A 23,725-nucleotide genomic window follows, 5' to 3' on the forward strand; every position below is an offset into this window, starting at 1 on the left:
CCTCTGCACCCTCTCTAAAGCTTCCACATCCTTCCTACAATGAGTCGACCAGAAAAAACACACAAAAAATAAGAAATACAGCAGAATTTTATGAGAAAACAATACATAACAAAGACTGACAAACAACCAACATGCAAAAGAACACAAGCTGTGAAAATAGAAAAATACCGAGAACATGAGTTGTGGAGCCCTTGAAATGGAGTCCACAGGTTGCAGAATCAGTTCAGTGTTGAGGTGACTGAAGTTATCCATGCTGGTTCAGGAATCTGATGGTTGTAGGGTCATAACTGTTCCTGAACCTGCTGGTGTGGGACCTAAAGTACCTCTTGCCCGATGGCAGCAGCGAGAATAGAACATGGCCTTGACAGTGGGGGCCCTTGATGATGGATGCTGCTTTCGTGTGGCACCTGGGGTTGCTACACCTGGCATTTCCTGTTAACCAGCTGTAGGAAGGTTATCACAAAACTGGGGAGAGGGAACAGAAAAAGTTCACCAGGGTGCTGCTGGAACTGGAGGGTTTAGATTATAAGGACAAACTAGACAGGCTGGGGCTGTTTTCTCTGAAGCAAAGGAGACTGAGGATGACCTGACAGAGGTTTATAAAGCCATGGTTAGAATAGATAATGTGGGTGGCATCTGCCTCCACCACCACCCCTAGCAGCACATTCCAGGCACCCATGCTTTCTGTGTAAACAGAAACTTGTCCCACACTTCTCCTTTGAATTTACACCCCCCCCCCACTTTAAATTTATGCCCTCTGGTATTAAACATTTCAGGGCACTGAGTACAGGAGTTGGGATGTTATGTTGGTGAGGCCACACTGTTTTATCCTGTTATGGAAAAGATACTATTAAGTTGGAAAGAGTGCAGAGGAGATTGTGAAAGATGTTACTGGGACTCCGGAGACTGAGTTATGGAGAGAGGCTGGGCAGCTTGGGACTTCATTCATTGAAGCATAGGAGACTGAGGGATGACCTGACAGAGGCTTATAAAACCGTGAGGATAAGATGGATGGTCACAGTCTTTTTACCCCAGAGAGATGTGGATTTAAGAACTAGAGGGCACAGGTTTAGGGTGAGGAGGAGAGATTTAATAGGGAACCAAGAGGCAACTTTTTCACCCAGAGGGTGATGGATATATGGAATGAGCTGCCAGAGAAAGTGGTTGAGGCAGGTACATTAATGACATTTAAAAGATACTTGGACAGGTACACAGAGGGATATGGAACAAACATGGGCAGATGGGAATCTTAGTCAACATGGACTAGTTGGACCAAAGGGCCTGTTTCCATGCTGTGTGACTCTATATAATCAAGAAGGTCAATGAGGGCAGGGTGGTAGACATGGTCAACATGGACTTTATTCAGGTCTTTGGATAAGTTCCACATAGTAGGCTGCTCCTGAAGGTTAGATGGCATATGATCTGGGGAGAGCTGATTAATTGGACAAGACATTGGTGAGGCCTCACCCGGGGAGTACTATGTTCAGTTTTGGTCACCATGCTGAAGGAAAGATGTCACTAAGCTGCAAAGAGTGCTGAGGAAATTTACAAGATGTTGCTGGGACTTAAGAGACTGAGTCACGGAGAGAGGTTGAATAGGTTGGAACTTTATTCCTTGGAGCATAAAGATGTTTATAAGACCCTTATAATTGTATAAATCATGAGGTTGAATGTACACAGTCTTTCTCCAGGGTTGGTGAATCAAGATCCAGAAGGCACAGGTTTAAAGGCGAGAGGGGAGAGATTTAGAGCCTAGAATTTGAGTTGGGAAGTTATATTGGAGCAGGTTTATTATTTTCACATGTACTGAGATATAGCTAAAAGCTTTTCAAAGTTCAAAGTAAATTTGTTATCAAAGTACATGGGTGTACATGGGTGTCACCATATACAACCCTGAGATTCATTTTCTTGTAGGCATACACAGTAAATCCAAGAAACACATTAGAATCAATAAAAAAACCATATCCAACATTACAAACACACAAATATGCAAAAGACAACAAACTGTGCAAGTGCAAAGAGAAAAATATAGAAATAATAATAATAATAATAATAATAATAATAATAATAATAATAATAATAATAATAATAATAATAATAATAAATAAGTAATAAATATTGAGAACATGAGATGAAGAATCCTTGAAAGTGAGTCCATAAGTTGTGGGAACAGTTCAGTGATGGGGCAAGTGAAGTTTTCCCCTCTGGTTCCAGATCCTGATGTTTGAGGAGTAATAACTGCTCCTGAACCTGGTGGTGTGAGTCCTGAGGCTCCCGTACCTTCTTCCTGATGCAGCAGTGAGAAGAAAGAATGGCCTGTGTGGAGTGGGTCACTGATGATGGATGCTGCTTTCCTGTGACAATTCTCCATTAGATGTTGCAGCTATATAGGACCCTGGTCAGACCCCACTTGGAGTACTGTGCTCAGTTCTGGTTGCCTCACTACAGGAAGGATGTGGAAACCATAGAAAGGATGTAGAGGAGATTTACAAGGATGTTGCCTGGATTGGGGAGCATGCCTTATGAGAATAGGCTGAGTGAACTCGGCCTTTTCTCCTTGGAGCGACGGAGGATGAGAGGTGACATGGAATAGGCTGCCGACGACGGTGGTGGAGGTGGATACGATAGGGTCCTTTAAGAGTCTCCTGGATAGGTACATGGAGCTTAGAACAATAGAGGGCTATGGGTAACCCTTGGTAATTTCAAAGGTAAGACATGTTTGGCACAGCATTGTGGGCCGAAGGGCCTGTATTGTGCTGTAGGTTTTCTATGTTTCTGTGTGTTCAATGGTGGGGAGGGTTTTACCCGTGCTGGACTGGGCTGTATCCACTACTTTTTGTAGGATTTTCCATTCAAGGGCATTGGTGTTTCCGTATCAGGTATGATGCAACCAGTCAGTATACTTTCCACCACACATCTACAGTATAGAAGTTTTTTAAAGTTTCAGATGACATGTCGAATCTTTGCAAACTTCTTAGAAAGTGGAGGTGCTGCTGTGCTTTCTTTGTAATTGCACTTGTGTGCTGTGCCCAAGACAGATCCTCTAAAATGATAACGCTGAGGAATTTAAAGTTGCTGACCCTCTCCACCTCTGATCCCCCAATGATGACTGGATCATGGACCTCTGGTTTCCTCCTCCTGATAATCAGCTCCTTGGTCTTGCTGACATTGAGTCAGAGGTTGTTGTTGTGGCATCACTCAGCCAGATTTTTAATTCTGTCCTGTATGCTGATTCATCACCACCTTTGATTCGGCTAATGACAGTGACGTCGTCAGTGAACATGAATATGGCGTTGGAGCTGTGCTTATCCATATGTGTAAAGCAGGAGGCTAAGCACACAGTCTTGTGGTGTACCTGTGGTGCCAGGTGTGTTTACAGGCATTTTTAATCTTTCCCTCTCCCGGTGTAGAGTGCCCTCCTGCTTCAAATTATCCACCATTGTCCCTGTACCAAAAAAGACCACGGTAACATCCCTGAATGACTGGCGTCCTGTCGCACTCACCTCAATAATAAGCAAATGCTTTGAGAGGCTGGTCAAGGACTACATCTGCAACTTGCTACCACCCAAACTGGACTCCCTACAATTCACCTACTGATACAATAGCCACTGCTCTACACACCGTCCTTACACATCTGGAGAAGAAGGATGCTTCTGTGAGAACGCTGCTCTTGGACTACAGCTCAGCATTCAACACCATAGTTGCAATTGAGAGCTTCGACTGGCTGCAACACTGCCTGGTTTGGGAACCGTACTTCCCTCAATCTCAGGACTCTGCAGAGAGTGGTGCGGACAGCCCGGCTCATCTGTAGGTGTGAACTTTCCACTATTCAGGACATTTACAAAGACAGTGTGAGAAAAGGACCCACAGAATCATTGGGGACCCGAGTCACCCCAACCACAATCTAATCTAGCTGCTACCATTCGGGAAATGGTACCGCAGCATAAAAATCAGGACAAATTAGTTTTGAGGGGATTATGGTACTGAATGTTGAGCTGTAGTCGATAAAGAGCATCCTGATGTATGCATCTTTTCTGTCCAGATGTTCCAGGGTTGAGTGAAGAGCCAATGAGATGGCATCTGCTGTGGACCTGTTGCTCCAGTAGACAAATTGGAGTGGATCCAAGTAGCTTCTCTGGCAGGAGTTGATATGTTTCATCACCAACCTCTGAAAACACTTCATCACCGTGGATGTAAGTGCTACTGGGCAATAGTCATTGAGGCAGGTCACCACGTTCTTCTTAGGCACCAGAATAATTGAAAGGAGAATGAAATATTGTTACTCTAGATTTGATAAAGCATAAAAAATGCAAGCAGAGGAAACAATGAAAGACAAAAAACACAATAGATATAAATATACATAAAAGTAAGCCTATAAAAGTTAATGTACAAGTAACTGTTATATACATAGCCTGATTGTACATACATAAAGTAGTGCTAGTTGATGTGTACGTAATGGTGGTGTGGGCTGGTAGTGGGGTGAGTTAATGGCTGGAGGTATTGGCCAGCCTGACGGCTTGGGGGAAGTCACTGATTTTGAATCTAGTGGTCCAGGCCTCCCTCCCTGATGGGAGTGGGACAGACAGTCTGTAAGCAGAGTGGGTAGGATCCTTTATGGTCTTGGTGTGGATGTTATCTAGCCTCCTCCCTGACGGGAGTGGGACAGACAGTCCGTGATGTTACTGGCCCTTTTCCAGCACCTTTCTGTATACACGTCCTTGACGGTGGGTTGGCTGGTGCCGGTGACACTTGGGCAGTTTTGTCTACCCGCTGTAGAGCCGCCTTGTCCACTGCAGTGCCGTTTCCGTACCGTGCAGTGATACAGCTTGTCAGGATGCTCTGTAATGAGCATCTGTAGAGTGATGTGACTATGGATGTGCATAGACCAGCTCTTCTGCCTTCTCAGAAAGTAGAGGCATTGGTGAGCTTTCTTGACTGTGGAGTATGTATCCTGGGATCTTGAGGTGATGTGAGATGTGCCCTCCTAGGAGGTTGGAACTGCTTGAAAAAGTATCTCCTCCACAGTCTGCATCAGCACAGGAGCACCGCAAGGAGGTGTGTTTAGCTCCCTGCTCTACTCGCTTTACACCTATGACTGTGTGGATAAGTACAGCTCCAACACTATATACAAGTTTGTTGACAACGTCACTGTTATGGGCTGTATCAAAGGATGAATCAGCATACAGAGGGAGACTGAAAACTTGGCTGAGTGGTGTAATAACACTGACTTTCCGTCAGTGTCAATAAGACTAAGGAGGACTTCAGGAGAGGGAAACCAGAGGTCCATAAGCCAGTAATCATCAGAGGATCAGAGGTGGAGAGGGTCAGCAACTTCAAATTACTGGGTGTCACTATTTCAGAGGACTTGTCCTGGACCCATTATATAAGGGTAATTGTGAAGAAAACACGACAGTGCTTCTCCTTCTTCAGGAGTCTGCGGAGATTCGGCATGTCATCAAAAACCTTGGTAAACTTCCATAGATGTGTGGTGGAGAGTGTGCTGGCTGGTGCATTATGGCCTGGTATGGGAACACCAATGGCTTTGAGCAGAAAATCTGACAGCAGGTAGTGGATTTGGCCCAGTACACCACGGGTAAAACCCTCCCAACCATTGAGCACGCCTATATGAAACGTTGCCATAGAAAAGCAGCATCCATCATCAAAGATCCTCACCACCCAGGCCGTGCTCTTTTTTCGCTGTTGCAATCAGGGAGAAGGTACAGGAGCCTCAGGTTCAGGAGCAGTTACTACCTCTCAACCATCAGGCTCTTAAACAGAAGGGGATAACTACACTCATTTCAGGACTCTGTTATATTGTTATTTCATGCTTGTTATTTATTGCTATTTATTTATATCTGCATTTGCACAGTTTGTTTACAGTTAACAATTCCTGATGTTTACAGTTTACAGCTACTGTTCTACAGATTTGCTAAGAATGCCCACAGAAAAAGAATCTCAGGGTTGTATGTGGTGACATGTATGTACTCTGATAATAAATTTTACTTTGAACTTTGATAAAGTGCAAGATCATAACACGGTAGTTTGTGAGATCAAGAATCCATCTGTTTGCCTGGGGAACCATTCAAGAGTCTGAACCTCCAGGTTCAGAAAAAGATATTATCCTTCAGCCTTCAACTTCCAAATCGCCGTGAATATCTTCACTCACCACTGTGCTGAACTGACTCCACAACTTCCAGGCTCATGATCTCAGTATTATTTTTATTTGCACAGTCTGTATTCTTTGGCAAATTGGTTGTTTCTCAGTCTTTGCTTATGTATAGTTTTTTTCCCTGTAAATGCCTGCAAGAGAATGAATCTCGTGGGAATACAGGTTGAGCACCCCTTATCCAAAATGCTTGGGGCCAGAAGTGTTTTGGATTTTTTTGAATTTGGGAATATACAATGAGATAGCTTGGGATTGCTGTCATTTCCATCTCTGAATTTATGTGTGACCGGTAAGCAGCCTTTGTCTTACACTTGTTTATCACACATATGTACATCACAGTAAAACTAATTATATACCATTAACATAATGCAAATATAATGTGTGCAGGGTAACAAAAGCAGCATCGGGAGAATACCTGAACTAGCTGTTGGACAACAACATCTTCAGTCTCCACCTGCCATGCCTATTATCTGGTTCTCTCCTCTTTTGCTAGGATCTGGAGGTCTTGGTTGCGAGGGACAGGCATCTGAATGATGCGCTGTCAGGCAACAGCATGGACCAGACAGTAACAAAACGGTAAGAATATGAGAAGAAGGAAGAAGAACTTTCCATTCTCCACCACCCAGAGATTCCCCACCCTCTAAGTGAAGGAATCTCTACACAAGCTGCTGGAGGAATTGAGTGGGTATTGGAATTGGTTTATTATTGTCACGTGTACTGAGATACAGTGAAAAGCTTGTCTTGCACACTGTTCATACAGATTAGATCATTACACAGTGCATTGAGCTAGAACAAGGTAAAATATTAACAGAATGCAGAATAAAGTGTAACAGTTACAGGGAAAGTGCAGTACAGAGCAGACAATAGGTGCAAAGGCCACAGTCCATCTCATTGTACAAGAAGTCTGTTCAGTAGTCTAATGATAGCAGGGTAGAAGCTGTCCTAGAGCCCGATGGTATGTGCTTTCAGGCTTTTGTATCTTTTGCCTGATGGGAGAGGGGGGAGAAGAGAGAATGTCTGGGGTGGGAGGGGTCTTTGATTTTGCTGTCTATTTTACTGAGACAGTGAGAAGTGTAGACAGAGTCCATGGAGGGGAGGCTGGTTTCTCTGATGTGCTGAGTTGTGTCCACAACTCTCCCCAGTTTCTACCAGTCACAGGCAGAGCGACTGCTTCTGGATAGGATGTTTCCTGTGATGCATAGACAGAAATTTGTCATGGTTGATGGGATATACTAAATTTTCATAAGACCATAAGCGATAGGAGCAAAATTAGGTCATTTGGCCCATTGAGTCTGCTCTGCCATTATATCATGGCTGATCCAGTTCCTTTTGAGCTCCAATCTCCTGCCTTCTCCCCATAATCCTTCATGCCCTGACTATTCACAAACCTATCAACCTCTACCTTAAATATCCCCTGTGACTTGGCCCCCATAGTCGCCTGAACCGACAAATTCCACAGATTCACCATTCTCTGGCTAAAGAAATTCCTCCTCATCTCCATTCTAAATAGACGTCCCTCTATTCTGAGGCTGAATCCTTTGGTCCTAGACTTCCCCACCATAGGAAGCAACTTCTCCACATCCACACTTTTTCGGTTTCAACAATAGGTTTCAATGAGGTCACCCCTCATTCTTCTGAATTATAGTCAGTACAGGCCCAGATCAATCAAACACTCTTTATATGACAAGCTGTTCAATCCTGGAATCATTTTCATGAACCTCCTTTGATCCCTCTCCAACGTCAGCACATTCTTTCTTAGATAAGGGGTCCCAAACTACTCACAATACTCCAAGTGAGGCCTCACAAGTGCCTTATAAAGTCTCAACATTACATCCTTGCTTTTATATTCTAGTCCTCTTGAAATTAATTGACTCAAACTGCATGAGGACTCTCAGGTCCCTTTCACAACAGATTTTTGAATTTTCTCTCCATTTAGAAAATAATGTACACTTTTACACGTCCTACCAAAGTGCATGACCATACACATCCCATCACTGTATTCCATCTGCCACTTCTTTGCCCATTCTCCTAATCTGTCTAAATCCTTCTATAGCCTCTCTGCTCCCTCAATACTACCTGCCCTCTACCTATCTTCATATCATCCACAAACCTGGCCACAAAGCCATCAATTCCATCATTGACATATAATGAAAAAAGAAGTGGTCCCAACACAGACCCCTGTGGAATACCACGAGTCACAGGCAGCCAACCAGAAAAAATTCCCTTTATTCCTACTCTGCCTCCTGACAATCAACCACTGCTTTATCCATGCAAGAATCTTTCCTGTGATACCATGGGCTCTTATCTTGTTAAGCAGATTCATGTGTGGCACCTTGTCAAAGGCCTTCTGAAATCCAGGTACACAACATCAACTGATTCTCCTTTGTCTATCCTACTTGTTATTTCTTCAAAGAATTCCAACAAACTTGTCCCGCAAGATTTTCCCTTGAAGAAACAATGCTGACTTCAGCCTATTTTATCATGTGCCTCCAAGTACCCTAAAACCTCATCCTTAACGATCGGCTCCAACATCTTCCCATCCACCAAGGTCAGACTAACTGACCTGTAATTTCCTTTCTTCAGCTTCTCTCTCTTCCTGAAAAGTGAAGTAACATTTTCAATGTTCCATTCCTCTGGAACCATGCCAGAATGAATTGATTCTTGAAAGGTCTTTACTAATGCCTCTGCAATCTCTGCAGCCACCTCTTTCAGAGCCTTGGGGTGTACATCATCTGGTCCAGGTGATTTATCTACCTTCAGACCTTTCAGTTTCCCAAGCAACTTCTCCTCAGTAATGGCAACTTCACTCATTTTTACCCCCTGACACACTTCAACTTCCAGCATATTGCTAGTGTCTTCCACAGTGAAGACTGACGCAAAATACTTATCAGTTTGACCGCCATCTCCTTGTCCTTCATTACTACCTCCCCAGCATCATTTTCTAGCAGTCTGATATCTACTCTTGCCTCCCTTTTACACTTTATGTATCTACAGAAACTTTTGATGTCCTCTTTAATATTATTGGCCAACTTACCTTCGTATTCCATCTTTTCCTTCTTTATGACATTTTTAGTTTCTTTCTGTTAATTTTTAAAAGCTTCCCTATCCTCTGACTTCCCACTATTTTTTGTTCTATTATAAGCCCTCTATTTGCCTTTTGTGTTGGGTTTGACTTCCCTTGTCAGCCACGGCTGCGTCATCCTTCCTTTAGGATACATCTTCTTTGGGATGTATCTATCCTGCACCTTCCAAGTTGCTCCCAGAAACTCCAACCATTGCCGTTCTGCCATCGTCCCTGCTAGTATCCCCTTCCAATCAATTCTGGCCGGCTCTTCTCTCATGCCTCTGTAATTCCCTTTACTCCACTGTAATACTGATACATTTGACTTTGGCTTCTCTCCTTCTCAAATTGTAGGGAGAATTATGATCACTGGCTCTTAAGGATTCCTTTACCTTAAGTTTTTTAATCAATTCTGGTACATTACGCAGCACCCAATCCAGAATAGCTGACAAAGTAGAGGTGTTGGTGGCTTCTACATAGTCAGACCAGAGCAAGCTGTTGGTCATGTTCATTCCTAGGAGCTTGAAGCTCTCAATCGTCTCAACCTCAACACTGTTGATTAGACAAGAAAATGTGTGTCACTCCCTCCCCCCCCCCCCCCGATGTCAATGACCAGCTCCTTTGTTCTGCTGTTGAAGGAGAGGTTATATGTCATGACACCATGTCACTAAGCTCTCCACCTTCTCCCTGTACTCTGACTCAGTGATATTTGAGACACAGCCCACTACTGTGGTATCATCTGCAAAGCTGTAGATGAGGTTAGAGGAGAATCTGGCCACTCAGTCATGAGTGTACAGGGGATGGAGTAGGAGGTTGAGGACACAACCTTGTGGGGCATCAGTGTTCAGTATAATCAGGGTGGAGGGGTTGCTGCCGATCCTTACTGATTGCAGTTTGTTGGTCAGAAAGTCAAGGATCCAGTTGCAGAGGGAGGCATTAACTCCAGGGTCTGGCGTTTGGATATGAGTTTGCTTGAAATTTTAGTATTGAAGGCAGAGTTGTTGTCAATAAACAATAATCTGCCATAGGTGTCTTGACTGTCCAGTTTCTCTGGAGATGAATGTAGGGCCAGGGACATGGCATCTGCCGTAGACTTGTTTCAGTGATAGGTTGAGGTTGTCTAAGAGGTTGAAGTTAATATGTGCCATGACCAGCCTCTCGAAGGCAGTGGATGTTAGATCAGTGGGCTCTAGGTCAGGCAGCATCGGTGGAGGGGAGATGAACAGTCGATATTGCGGATCAAGAGCCTTCACCCAAAGTGAACAAGTCCCAGCCCATCTCTATTTTAAATGGTGCCCCTCCCAACAACCTCCTCAGCCTATAATTGTGCCCCTTGTCTGAGACCCCTCCACTGGTGAAAACACCTCAATTAATGTCAGTTGACGGGCCATGCCCTCTTCTCATGACTACCGTCAGGTAGGAGGTACAGAAGCCTGAAGGCCCACACTCAGTGAGTCAGAAACAGCTTCTTCCCCACCATCAGATTTCTGAATGGTCCATGAACCCATGAACACTACCTCGTTATTCCTCTTGCGCTATTTATTTATTTTGCAATTGATAGTTTTTTTTTAATGTTTTTGCACTGTACTGCTGCTGCAAAGACAAATTTCATGACATGCAGTATGTCAGTAATAATAAATCAGATTCTGATTCATTTCTGCAAGGTCATCCCTCAGTCTCCTACACTGCACAGAATAAAGTCCCACCTGTCCAACTTCTCCTCTTGAGTCCTGGCAACAGCAATGCTCAGGATCACAAGAGGCTGTAGTCTCAGCCAGCTCCATCACAGGCACAAACCTCCCCACCAACGAGGATACCAGCAAGAGGTGGAGCCTCAAGAAGGACCCTCACTACTCTGGACATGCCCTCCTCTCGTTACTACCGTCGCGGGGGAGATACAGGAGCCTGAAGTGTTACAAGACGCTCTCAATCACGCATTTCAGCATTCTAGCTCTCCAGGGTACAGCTAGCTGGTGCAGCCTCTTTAAGGGCTTAGGACATTCCCATCAATTGATAATCATGTTTTACCGAGAATTGTTCTTGGATCATTCAGAAATCTGATGGTGGAGGGGAAGAAACTGTTCCTGAATCATTGAGTGTGGGTCTTCAGACTCCTGTACCTCCTCACTGATGATAGTAATGACAGCATGTGCTAGGTGGAGAGGGTCCTTAGTAGATGCTGCCTTCTTGAGGTCACCCTTCATTCTCCCTAACTCCTAAGGGTTACAGATGCAAGCCATCCAGCTTCACCTGGTGGGACAACTCCCTGATCCCTAGGATTATCTCATTGAATCTCCTTTAGACTGACTTCAACACCACATGATCTTTTTATTGGTCAAGGGGTCAGAACTTTGTACAGTATTCCAGGCGTGGCTTCTTTGAATCCCTATACGACTGGAACACAGCCTACAGATAATCTGTACAGAAAAAGGTTGGCTTTGTTTGTCACATTAACATTGAAACATCAAAACATACAATGAAATGTGTCAGTCCGAGAACTGGGTAGCCCACAAGTGTTGCCATGCTTCCAGTGCCACACTAAACCTTACTAACCGAAATGTCTATTTTTTGGAATGCGGGAGGTGACCAGAGCACCCACAGGAAACCCATGTAGTCACGGGGAGAACATAGAAAATCCTTACAGGCAGCAGTGGGAATTGAACCTGGGTTGCGGGTGCTGTAAAATATTATGCTAACTGCTATACTACCATCAAACCCTTCACAATAAATGCCATTGAGAAGGAACTTCTTGTTAGGGTTCCTCCTCCCTCCACCCATCTTGCTCCATCTGCCTCCTCCTGCCTCTTGTCTCCCAACTCCACCATTCCCCTCCCTGCCTGAAACTGACCCCACATGTGGACAGGGTGGTAAGGAAGGCATACAGCACGCTTTCCTTCATTAATCAAAACTCTGAATTCACAAGTCGGCAAGTTATGTTGCAGCTTTATAAAGCATAGGTCAGGGTGCATCTGGACTATCGAGTGCAGTTCTGGTCACCCCATTACAGGAAGGATGTGGGGCCTTTGAAGAGGTTCACAGGATGCTGCCTGGATTATAAGGAGATGATGAACAAACTTGGGTTCTCTTCTCTGGAGTGGTGGAGACCTGGAATTGGAATTGGTTTATTACTGTCACCCATACTGAGATACTATGAAAAGCTTGTCTTCCATACTATTCATTCAGATCAGATCATTACACAGTGTAGTGAGGTAGAGCAAGGCAAAATAATAACAGAATGCAGAATAGAGTGTCACAGGTACAGAGAAAGTGCAGAGCAGGTAGACAATAAGGTGCAAGATCATAACCAGGTAGATCGTAAAATTAAGAGCCCACCTTATCGTGAACTTTGAGCATCCATGGTATAGACCAGGACTGAGGGCTTCACTGGCTTCACCCCATTCTCAGCCCCTCGAGATTCTGGGACATCCCTGAAAGGATATGGCATGAGAGCACAGCGGTTAGCATAACACAATTACGGTCATGGGAGAACATAGAAGCTCCTTTCAGACAGCGGCAGAATCGAACCAGGTTGCTGTAATTGTGTTATGCTAACCGCTGTGCTCTCATGCCACATCCTTTCAGGGATGTCCCAGAATCTCGAGGGGCTGAGAATGGGATGAAGCCCTCAATCCTGATCTATACCATGGATGCTCAAAGTTCACGATTCCTCCTGTACTGCACCAGTAACTATATCACTGGTGCTTGTTAAATTGGTTTTGTTATTATCTCCTGTACTGCAGTACAGGGAAAAATGTTGCTTCAGAACATAAACCCTACAGCACAGGCCCTTCAGTCTGTGATGTTGTGCTGTCCTTTTAACTTGCTCCATGATCCATCTAACCCTTCCCTCCCAGTTTGCCTTCCATTTTCCTTTCATCCATATACCTATCTGAGAGTCCCTTAAATGTCCTTAATAAATCTGTCTCTAACACCACCCCTGGCAGGGCATTTCACATACCCACAACTCTCTGTACCTACCTCTGACATCCTCCCCCCTATATTTCCTCCAGTCATCTTAAAATTATGCCCCTGGTATCAGCCATTGCCACCCTGGGAAAAAGGTCTCTGGCTGTCCACTCCATCTATGCCTCCTGTTGTCGTACACACCTCTATCAAGTCTCCTCTCATCCTCCTTTGCTCTAAAAGGTTTTGTGTGCTATACATACAGATCATTGTGAGGTAGTAAAAAGGGAGAGAGTGCACAATATAGGATGTACCACACACATACGGAGCTTGAACCTCTTTCTTTGCCTCCACAGGTCATCGGAGATGATTCTGAACACTCTACAGATGAAGGTATATAAGATCTAACTCCTGGGTTTGTCCCCTTGACCAGGGAGGGAGGTTCACTGTCTCTGATCCTGGGAATATGTGATGGGATGGTGTAAAGGGATCTTCACTTTATGACTGACCGAGGGTGTCAGGCCTGCACAGTTTCTACCCAGCTAACAGGGTTCTCCTGCCACTCGTTTCCATCTCAGCACCTGTAGCCTATTTACACCCAGCTCTCATCCACAGTCCTTGTTCACCCATTGAATCAGCCATGAGTTGTTCCATCTTGTTGCCTATGGTGGTTAGTATCTGTTCAGTCTTGTTTTGTGGCCCCTCATAGCTTGTTATTTTTGCAGTCTATTATTAAGGTTATCACTCATCACTGAATCACTTTGGGCCGAGCCTCCTCAACTTTTCCTGACCTCGGGAGTGTGTGATGAGACAGTATGGAAAGTATTATTCACTTAACCAATGTTTCTGTCTCTTCTGACTTCCCCACAGTTGAGGGACAGCTTAAACTGGTTGAAGAACCTCCGAAACTCAACAGATACCCAGTGTTTGAGAGCAGATACCAAAAGTGAGTCAGTCTACCACAATATTTCCTCCCTTCTTGGAAATCTGTCGAGAACAACAATGACATCTGTGACGTCTCTGATAAGCAGAAAGCCTGAACTGAGAAGCACAGATGCACCCACAGTTCAGGCACGTTATGGCCATTGAAGGGTCGGGTTGTCTCTTGTGGTCCTGGTGCTATTGCTCTTCAAACGTGCTGGCGTTACAGTCTTTGGCCAAGGCCTCCCAACCATTCACAGGAATGATAGCACAGACAGATGGTAGCATTTCCCCAGGGTCAATATGCCCAGTACTAATGGGCATTTGTTTAAGGTGAAAGGGGGTGGGGGTAAATTCAAAGGAGGTGTGCTGGGCAAGTTTTTTCAACACTGCTAGAATAATCTGCTCAGTTTTGATTATCCTGCTATAGGGAAGATTCCACGAAGCTAGAGAAAGCTAGATTAAGGAGGAGATCTTGATGAAGAGTCTCGGCCTGAAACGTCGACTGTTTATTCCCTTCCATAGATGTTGCCTGACCTGCTGAGTTCCTCCAGCATTTTGTGTGTGTTGCTCAAGACTTCCAGCATCTGCAGAATCTCTTGTGTCTGTGTTGACGAGGGTGTGGCCAGGATTTGAGGCACTGAGTTATGGGGAGAAGTTGGACAGGTTGTGAATTTTTCCTTGGAGTGTTGGAGATCGGGGGGGTGACCTTATAGAGGTGTATAAAATCATGAGGGGCATAGACAGGGTGAACACACAGTCTGTTTCCCAGTGCAGGATAATCCAGAACTAGAGGGCACAGGTTTATTGAGAGAGGGGAGATAATTAATGGGAACCTGAAGGGCAACTTCTTCACCCAGAGGGTGGTCCATGTACGGAACGAGCTGCCAGAAGAAGTGGTTGAGGCTGGTACATTTAAATGACATATGGATAGGAAAGGTTTAAAAGGATATAGGTCAAATGTTGGTAGATGGGACTGGCTGCAATGGGAGTGGTTGGGTGTTTGTCTTGAACTGATTGCTCATCTCTCCTCGCAGTCCTGCATCACGTGTACCGTCCCGACCACTCACAGATTCGCCTGCTCCTGCCAGTGGCGTCATCTGTAAGAGACCTCCTCTCCATCCTGGCAGAACAGGAGGAGGAAGGCAGCTCAGCAGGGGAATATGTCCTTGTCAAGCTCAGGTCCACTGGGGGTAAGTACTGGCAGTTGATTATTGTAATTTTCCTCCTTAGAACTGAAATTGGAATTGGTTTATTATTGCCACATTTGCTGAGATACAGTGAAAAACCTGTCTTGCATACTGTTCATACAGGTCAGATTATAAAGCAATAACAATGAAAAATAAAGTGTCACAGCTGCAGACAAAGTGCAGTGCATGTAGGTAAAAAGATCATAACGAGGCAGCTTGTAAGGTCTTCAGCTGTTGTATCAGGGTTTTGTATCTTTTGCCCAATGGACGGATGAAAAGGAGAAAATGTGGGTGGGTCTTTGATGATGCTGGCTGCTTTACCGAGGCAGCGAGAAGTACAGACAGAGTCCGTGGAGGAATTGGAATTGGTTTAGTATACTGAGATACTGTGAAAAGCTTGTCTTGGATTCTGTTCAGATCATTACAGAATGCATTGAAGTAGTACATCGGTGGCTTTGTGGCCAAATTTGCAGATGGTACAAAGATAGGTGGAGGGGTAGGTAGTGTTGAGAAAGCAGTGAGTCCACAGAAGGACTTGGACAGATTTGGAGAATGGGCAAAAAGGTGACAAGATACTTCGGTGGTAACAAAGGTGTCGACTATTTTCTAAAGGGAGAGTGAATTCAAAAATCAGAGGTGAAAAGGGACTTGAAAGCGCAGGATTACCTAAAGCTTAACTTGCAGGTTGAGTCGGTGGCAAGGAAGGCAAATGAAATGTTAGCATTCATTTCAAGAAGACTAGACTATAAGAGCAAGGATGTAATGCTGATGCTTTATAAGGCACTGGTCAGGCCGCACTTGGAGTATTATGAGCAGTTTTGGTCCCATGTTTAAGAAAAAATGTGCTGCCACTGCAGAGGGTCAAGAGGTGGTTCACGAGAATAACCTCAGGATTGAAGGGGTTAACATATGAGGAACGTTTGGTGGCTCTGGGCCTGTACTCGCTGAAGTTTAGAAGAATGAGGGGGGAATCTCACTGAAATCTATCCAATATTGAAAGGCTGAGATAGATAGTGCATTTGGAGAGGATGTTTTCTCTCATGGGAAAGTATAGGACCAGCAGGTACAGCCTCAGAATGGAGGGATGGCCATTTAGAACAGAGATGAGGAGGAGTTTCTTTAGCCAGAAGGTAGTGAATCTGTGGAATTCATTGCCACAGACAACTGTGGTGGCCTAGTCATTGGGTATGTTTAAAGCAGAAGTTGATAGGTTCTTGATTAGTAAAGATGTCTAAGTTTATGAGGAGGAAGCAGGTGAATGGGGTTGAGAGAGAAGAAAATAAATCAGCCATGATGGAATTGTGGAGCAGACTCAATGGGCTAAATGACCGAAATCTGCTCCTATGTCTTATGATTTTATAGTACAAGAGAATTGGAGTTGGTTTAGTTTTATCTCATGTACGGAGATACAGTTAAAAGCTTGTCTTGTATACTGTTCATACAGGTCAGATCATTACACTGAGGTTGAATACGATAAAGCAATCGCAGAATAAAGTGTCACAGTTACAGAGAAAGTGCAGGCAGACAGTAAGTTGCCAGATCATATCGAGGTAGATTGTGAGGTCTAAAGGGGGGGGGGGGGGGAGATATAAAGTAAACTGGTAAATTGGTGTATCATTGTGACATGTACAGTGAGAAACTTTTTCTGCTTGCCATCCGCACAGATCAATTCATAACATTAGTACTTTGAGGTAGAACAAGGTAAAACAATAACAGAATGCAGAATAAAGTGTCACAGTCGCAGAGAAAGTGCAGAGCAGGCAGACAATAAGGTGCAAGGGTCACAACAAGGTAGATTGTGAGGTCAAGAGTCCATCTTATAGTATTAGAGAATTATTTAATAGTCTGATAACAGTGGGATAGAAGCTGTCCTTGACCCATGCTTTCAGGCTTTTGTATCTTCTGCTGATGGGAGAGGAGAGGGAGAGCTCTCTGATTCACCGAGGCAGTGGGAAGTGTAAAAGGAGTGTCTCGCTTCCACAGATCAGACGGAGATGAGTGCGGATGAAAGATCTGTCTACACCTCACTGCAGGTGAACGATCGCCTATACTACGGCAGCCGGGAACAGCTAAAGGCACTGGTGAGTATCTCCTACAAACCCTCAGACTCCTGACCTCACAATCTACCCTGGTATAGAGTCATAGAAACATACAGCACAGAAACAAACCCTTTGGCCCATCGAGTCTGTGCTGAACCATTTAAACTGCCTACTCCTATCAACCTGCACCAGGACCAATGCCCTCCTTACCTCTACCTTCCAGGTACCTATCCGAACTTCTCTTAAATATTTAAATCAAGCTTGTATGCACCACTTGCATCGGCAGCTCATTCCACACTCTCACCACCCTCTGAGTGAAGAAGTTTCTCCTCATGTTCCCCTTAAACTTTTCACCTTTCACCTTTAATCCATGACCTCTCGTTGTAGTCCCACCCAACCTCAGTGGAAAAAGCCTGCTTGCATTTACTCTGTCTATACCACTCATAATTTTGTATGCCTCTATCAAATCTCCCCTCAGTCCTCTACGTTCCAAGGAATAAATTTCTAACCTATTCAATCTTTCCTTATAACTCAGGTCCTCCAGTCCTGGCAAAATCCTTGTAAATTTTCTCTGCACTCCTTCAATCTTATTTACATTTTTTCTGTAGGTAGGAGACCAAAACTGCACACAGTACTCCAAGTTAGGCCTCACCAATGTCTTATACAACTTCAACATAACATCCCAACTCCTGTACTCAATAATTTGATTATGAAGGCCAATGTGCCAAAAGCTTTCTCTTACAACCCTACCTATGATGCCACTTTCAATGAATTATGGACCTGTATTCCCAGATCCCTTTGTTCTACCGCACAACTCAGTACCCAACCATGTTAGACCTTTTGCACCCTCTCTGAAGCTTTCACATCCTTTTTATAATGAGGTGACCGGAACTGAACACAATACTCCAAATGTGCTCTACCCAGGGATTTAAGCAGCTGCAACATTACCTTGTGGCTCTTGAACTCAATCCCCCGACTAATGAAGGCAAACACACTACACACATTCTTAACCATCCTGTCAACTTGTGTGGCTACTTTGAGGGACATCGAAACCAAGATTCCCAAATGTCCTCAACACTGTTAAGAATCCTGTCATTAACCCTACGCTCTGCCTTCACGTTCGACTTTTCAAAGTGAACCACTTCACACTTTTCCGATTGAAGGTAGAACACAAAATATTAAACACAGAACACTTCAGTACAGGAACAGGCCTTGCAGTCCACAATGATATGATGAACTAAGTAAAATAGCAATTAAATGCCTAACTAAACTAATCCCTTCTGTCTATATATCCCTCCATTTCCTGTGCCTATGAATTGAATTGACTTTATTTCTTACATCCTGCACATCCGTGAGGAGTAAAAATCTTTATGTTACGTCTCCGTCTAAATGTGCAATGTGCAAATTATAGCAATTTGTAATAAATAGTATATACAATAAGATATACAACCGAACAGTTAATATAGCTTAGAAATACTATTGTGTCAGCGTGATTTAATCAGTCTGATGGCCTGGTGGAAGAAACTGTCCTGGCTTTTATGCTGCAGTACCGTTTCCCGGATTGTGTGCAGTTCTGGTCACCTACCTACAGGAAAGATATTAATCACTTGAAAGAGTACAAAGAAAATTTACAAAGATGTTGCTGGGACTTGAGGACATGAGTTGTAAGGAAAAGTTGAATAGGTCAGGACTTTGTTTCCTGGAGTTCAGGCAAATAAAAGGAGATTTGATAGAGGCCTTTGAAATTCTGAGGGGTATAGATAGGGTGAATACAAGTAGGCTTTTTCTTCTGAGGTTGGGTGAACTAGAAATCATAGATTTAGGCTGAAAGGTGAAATGTTTAAGGGGAACACGAGGGAGAATTTCTTCATTCAGAGGGTGGTGGGAGTGTGGAACATGCTGCCAGCCAAAGTGGTGGATGTGGGTTTGATTTCAACATTGAAGGGAAATTTGGATAGGTACGTGGATAGGAAGGGTATAGAGGGCTATGATGTGGGTGCAGGCAGATGGAACTAAGCAGAAGACCGGACTGTCATGGTCTAGATGGACCAAAGGGCTTGTTTCTGTGCTTGTAGAAATAAATCTATAAATCTATCTAAAAGCCTCTTAAACGATTCCATCATATTTGACTCCATCACTACCCTTGGCAGCACATTCCAGGCACAGACAGACAGACATACTTTATTGATCCCGAGGGAAATTGGGTTTCGTTACAGTCGCACCAACCAAGAATAGTGTAGAAATATAGCAATATAAAATCATAAATAATTAAATAATGATAATAATAATAAGTAAATTATGACAAGTGGAAATAAGTCCAGGACCAGCCTATTGGCTCAGGGTGTCTGACACTCCGAGGGAGGAGTTGTAAAGTTTGATGGCCACAGGCAGGAATGACCTCCTATGACACTCAGTGTTGCATTTCAGTGGAATGAGTCTCTGGCTGAATGTACTCCTGTGCCTAACCAGTACATTATGGAGTGGATGGGAGTCATTGTCCAAGATGACATGCAACTGGGACAGCACCCTCTTTTCCGACACCACCGTCAGAGAGTCCAGTTCCACCCCCACAACATCACTGGCCTTACAAATGAGTTTGTTGATTCTGATGGTGTCTGCTACCCTCAGCCTGCTGCCCCAGCACACAACAGCAAACATGATAGCACTGGCCATCACAGCCTCGTAGAACATCCTCAGCATCGTCCGGCAGATGTTAAAGGACCTCAGTCTCATCAGGAAATAGAGACGGCTCTGACCCTTCTTGTAGACAGCCTCAGTGTTCTTTGACCAGTCCAGTTTATTGTCAATTCGTTTCCCCAGGTACTTGTAATCCTCCACCATGTCCACACTGACCCCTTGGATGGAAACAGGGGTCACCGGTGCCTTAGCCCTCCTCAGGTCCACCACCAGCTCCTTAGTCTTTTTCACATTAAACTGCAGATGATTCTGCTCGCACCATGTGACAAAGTTTCCCACCGTAGCCCTGTACTCAGCCTCATCTCCCTTGCTGATGCATCCAACTATGGCAGAGTCATCAGAAAACTTGTGAAGATGGCAAGACTCTGTGCAGTAGTTGAAGTCCGAGGTGTAGAAGGTGAAGAGAAAGGGAGACAGGACAGTCCCCTGTGGAGCCCCAGTGCTGCTGACCACTCTGTCTGACACAGTGTTGCAAGCGCACATACTGTGGTCTGTCAGTCAGGTAATCAATAATCCATGACACCAGGGAAGCATCCACCTGCATCACCGTCAGCTTCTCACCCAGCAGAGCAGGGCGGATGGTGTTGAACGCACTGGAGAAGTCAAAAAACATGACCCTCACAGTGCTCGCCGGCTTGTTCAGGTGGGCATAGAAACTGTTTAGCAGGTTGACTATGGCATCCTCAACTCCTAGTCAGAACTGGAGGGGGTCTAAGTGTGGCCTAACTATAGGCCAGAGCTGCTCTAGAACAAGTCTGTCCAGGGTATTCATGATGTGGGAGGTCAATGCCACCCGTCTGTAGTCATTGGAGCCACTGGGGCACGGCGTCTTCGGTACAGGGATGAGGCAGGACGTCTTTCACAACACAGGAACCCTCTGGAGACTCAGGCTCAGGTTGAAGACATGGTGAAGTACTCTATGTAGCTGGGGGACACAGGCTATGTAGTCTACCAGCTGAACCGTGTCTATGGCCACCTGGACAAGCCGGCGTGCACTGTGAGGGTCATGTTTGACTTCTCCAGTGCGTTCAACACCATCCGCCCTGCTCTGCTGGGTGAGAAGCTGACACCATCCGGGCCTGCAGCCTTGCTTGGGTGGAGACGTTTCAGCTGTCTTCTCACCTGTTCAGCTGTGAAGCCCACTGTGGTGGTTTCAGATGGGGGAGAGGTGTAGGCATGAGAGCAGGGTGGGGGGCTGTGAGGAGGGGAGAATGGAGTATGTGTTGGTTGGGGGCTGACAACAGATGAATCATGTGGGGGGTGGACAGGGGCCACAGGGTCAACTCTGTTGAAGAACAGGTTAAGTTTGTTGGCCCTGTCCACACTGCCTTCAGCTCAAATCTGTTGCTAGTTTGCCGGAACCCAGTGATGGTCCTCATCCCACTCCAGACCTCTCTCATGTTGTTCTGCTGGAGTTTCCACTCAAGTTTCCTCCTATACCTGTCTTTAGCCTCCCTGATCTTGGCTCACTAACTTCTTAAAACAACTTCTCCTGCACATCTCCTTTGAACTTCGCCCTCTCATCTGAAGTGCATATCCTCTGGTATTAGACTTTTCCACCCTGGGGGAAAAGATCCTGTCTATCTATCTATCATCTATCTATCTATCTACTCTATCTATGCCTCTCATAATCTTATAAGCATCTCTCAGATCTCTCCTCAGCATCTGCCACTCCAGAGAGAGCAACCTGGGTTTGTCCGGCCTCTCCTTGTAGCTCATGCCCTCTAATCCAGGCAGCATCCTGTTGAACCTCTTCTGCTCCCTCTCCAAAACCCCCACACCCTTCCTGTAATGGGGTGAGCAGAAATGTACTCAGTACTCCAAGTGCAGCTTAACCAGACTCTGGTTGGTAGGGGGTAGTGTTGCTGAGTGGATCTTGTATTTCTCCCCAGGTACCTGCCAAAGAACAACAGATCCCAGCGTGTGACACCTCTTCCCCATTGGACTCCCTGGGGTCCCGGGAGCTGGCCATGCAGCTGACTGAGGTCGACTGGGATCTCTTCCTCTGCATCCACGAGGTAACACCATGGCTGGTGGGGGGGGGGTGGAGCAATGGGGGCAGGTTAGGGGTGAGGGAACCCCAAGGGAGGGGTGGTAAGGAGGGAGGGTTGATAAGGAGGGGGCACTGTGGGAGGAGTGGTGAGGAAAGGGTGCTGTGGAAGTGACAGTGAGGAGGAGGGGGGTCAGTGAGGAGGGAGCTCACCCCAACACACTCCCACGCACCGTGCACTGATGTTCAAGTTTCTGGTTCCCTTTAGCCAGGCAAAGAATACAAGGTGACTCTGTCCCATTCCTCTCATTTGTAGAGCTGTCAAAGATGGAGATTTATTACTATTCTTGGTAACAACCACCAACCCTATTGACCTTATTTGGAAGAAGAACATGGAGGTGCTGAAGAGCATGGAATATAAGAACAGAATTAGGCCATTCAGCCCATCGAGTCTGCTTTGCCATTCCATCAAGGCTGATTTATTATCCTTCTCAACCCCATTCTCCCCGTAAACTCTGATGACCTTACTAATCAAGAACCTATCAACCTCTGCTTCAAATATACTCAATGACGACCTCCACAGCTGTCCAGGGCTATGAATTCCACAAATTCACCACCCTCTGGCTAAATAAATTCCTTTTCATCTCTGTTTCTATGATGAAACTGTGCCCTCTGGTCCTAGACTCCCCCACTATCCACACTCACTCTATCTTGGATTTTCAATATTCAACAGATTTCAATGAGATCCCCTTCTCGTTCTTCTAAACTTAAGCAAGTACAGACCCAGAGCCTGCAAATGCTCCTCAAGCATTAACCCTTTCTATTGTGGGATCATTCTTGTGAATCTCCCCTGGACTCTCTCCAATGCCAACACATCATTTTTTAAATAAAGGGCCTAAAACTGCTCACACTGCCCCAAATATAGTCTGACCAGTGTCTTATAAAGCCTCAGCATCACACCCTTGCTCTTATATTCTAGTCCTCTCAAAATGAATGCTACACACTCTCCAGCACCCTGACACTCATGAATTTCTGACATACTGCTAGTGTCTTCCACAGTGAAGACTGACACAAAATATTTATTTAGTTCAGCAGCCATCTCCTTGTCCCCATTACTACCTCTCCAGCATTGTTTTCCAGCGGTACGTTATCCACTTTCTTTTATTCTTTATATATCTGAAATAAACTTTCGGTATCCTCTTTGATATTATTAGCTAGCTTACCTTCATATTTCATCTTTTCTCTCTGTCTGGCTTTTTTAATTTCCTTATTTTGGATTTTAAAAGCTTCCCATTCCTCTATCTTCCCACTTATTTTTGCTATAAGACCATAATCTATAGGAGTAGAATTCATCCCATTGAGTCTGCTCCGCCATTTCATCATGGCTGATCCATTTTCCTTCTCAGCCCCAATCTCCTGACTTCTCCCCTTAATCCTTCATGCCCTGACTACTCAAGAATCTATCAACCTCTGCCTTAAATATACCCAACGACTCAGCTTCCACAGTTGCATGTGGCAATGAATTCCACAGATTTTACCAGACTCTGTCTAAAGAAACTCCTCCTCATATCTGTTCTAAAAAGATGCCCCTCTAATCTGTTCAGAGACAGTTTCCTCTCGTCTTATAGATCATAGAACATAGTAATCTACAGCACATTACAGGCCCTTCGGCCCACAAAGTTGTGCTGACCATGTAACCTACTCTAGAAACGGCCTAAAATTTCCCTACTGCATAGCCCTCTATTTTTCTAAGCTCCA

General features: G+C 44.9%; 1 protein-coding gene across 5 annotated transcripts in view; it reads left to right on the forward strand.

Annotated features, from left to right (window-relative positions):
• LOC132384768 (rap guanine nucleotide exchange factor 3-like) overlaps nt 1-23,725 on the forward strand; it is a 94,415-nt gene that overhangs the window by 33,119 nt on the left and 37,571 nt on the right. For all 5 annotated transcript variants that reach the window (XM_059956246.1, XM_059956243.1, XM_059956244.1 and 2 more), the window contains exons 14-19: nt 6,660-6,742; nt 13,487-13,523; nt 14,001-14,076; nt 15,089-15,244; nt 17,225-17,322; nt 21,870-21,995. In XM_059956246.1, the coding sequence (XP_059812229.1) occupies nt 6,660-6,742; nt 13,487-13,523; nt 14,001-14,076; nt 15,089-15,244; nt 17,225-17,322; nt 21,870-21,995 (576 nt within the window). The remainder of the gene's footprint in view (nt 1-6,659; nt 6,743-13,486; nt 13,524-14,000; nt 14,077-15,088; nt 15,245-17,224; nt 17,323-21,869; nt 21,996-23,725) is intronic.

This window comes from Hypanus sabinus, chromosome X1 (genome assembly GCF_030144855.1).
Source record: "Hypanus sabinus isolate sHypSab1 chromosome X1, sHypSab1.hap1, whole genome shotgun sequence".
In the NCBI taxonomy this organism is placed as follows: Eukaryota; Metazoa; Chordata; class Chondrichthyes; order Myliobatiformes; family Dasyatidae; genus Hypanus; species Hypanus sabinus.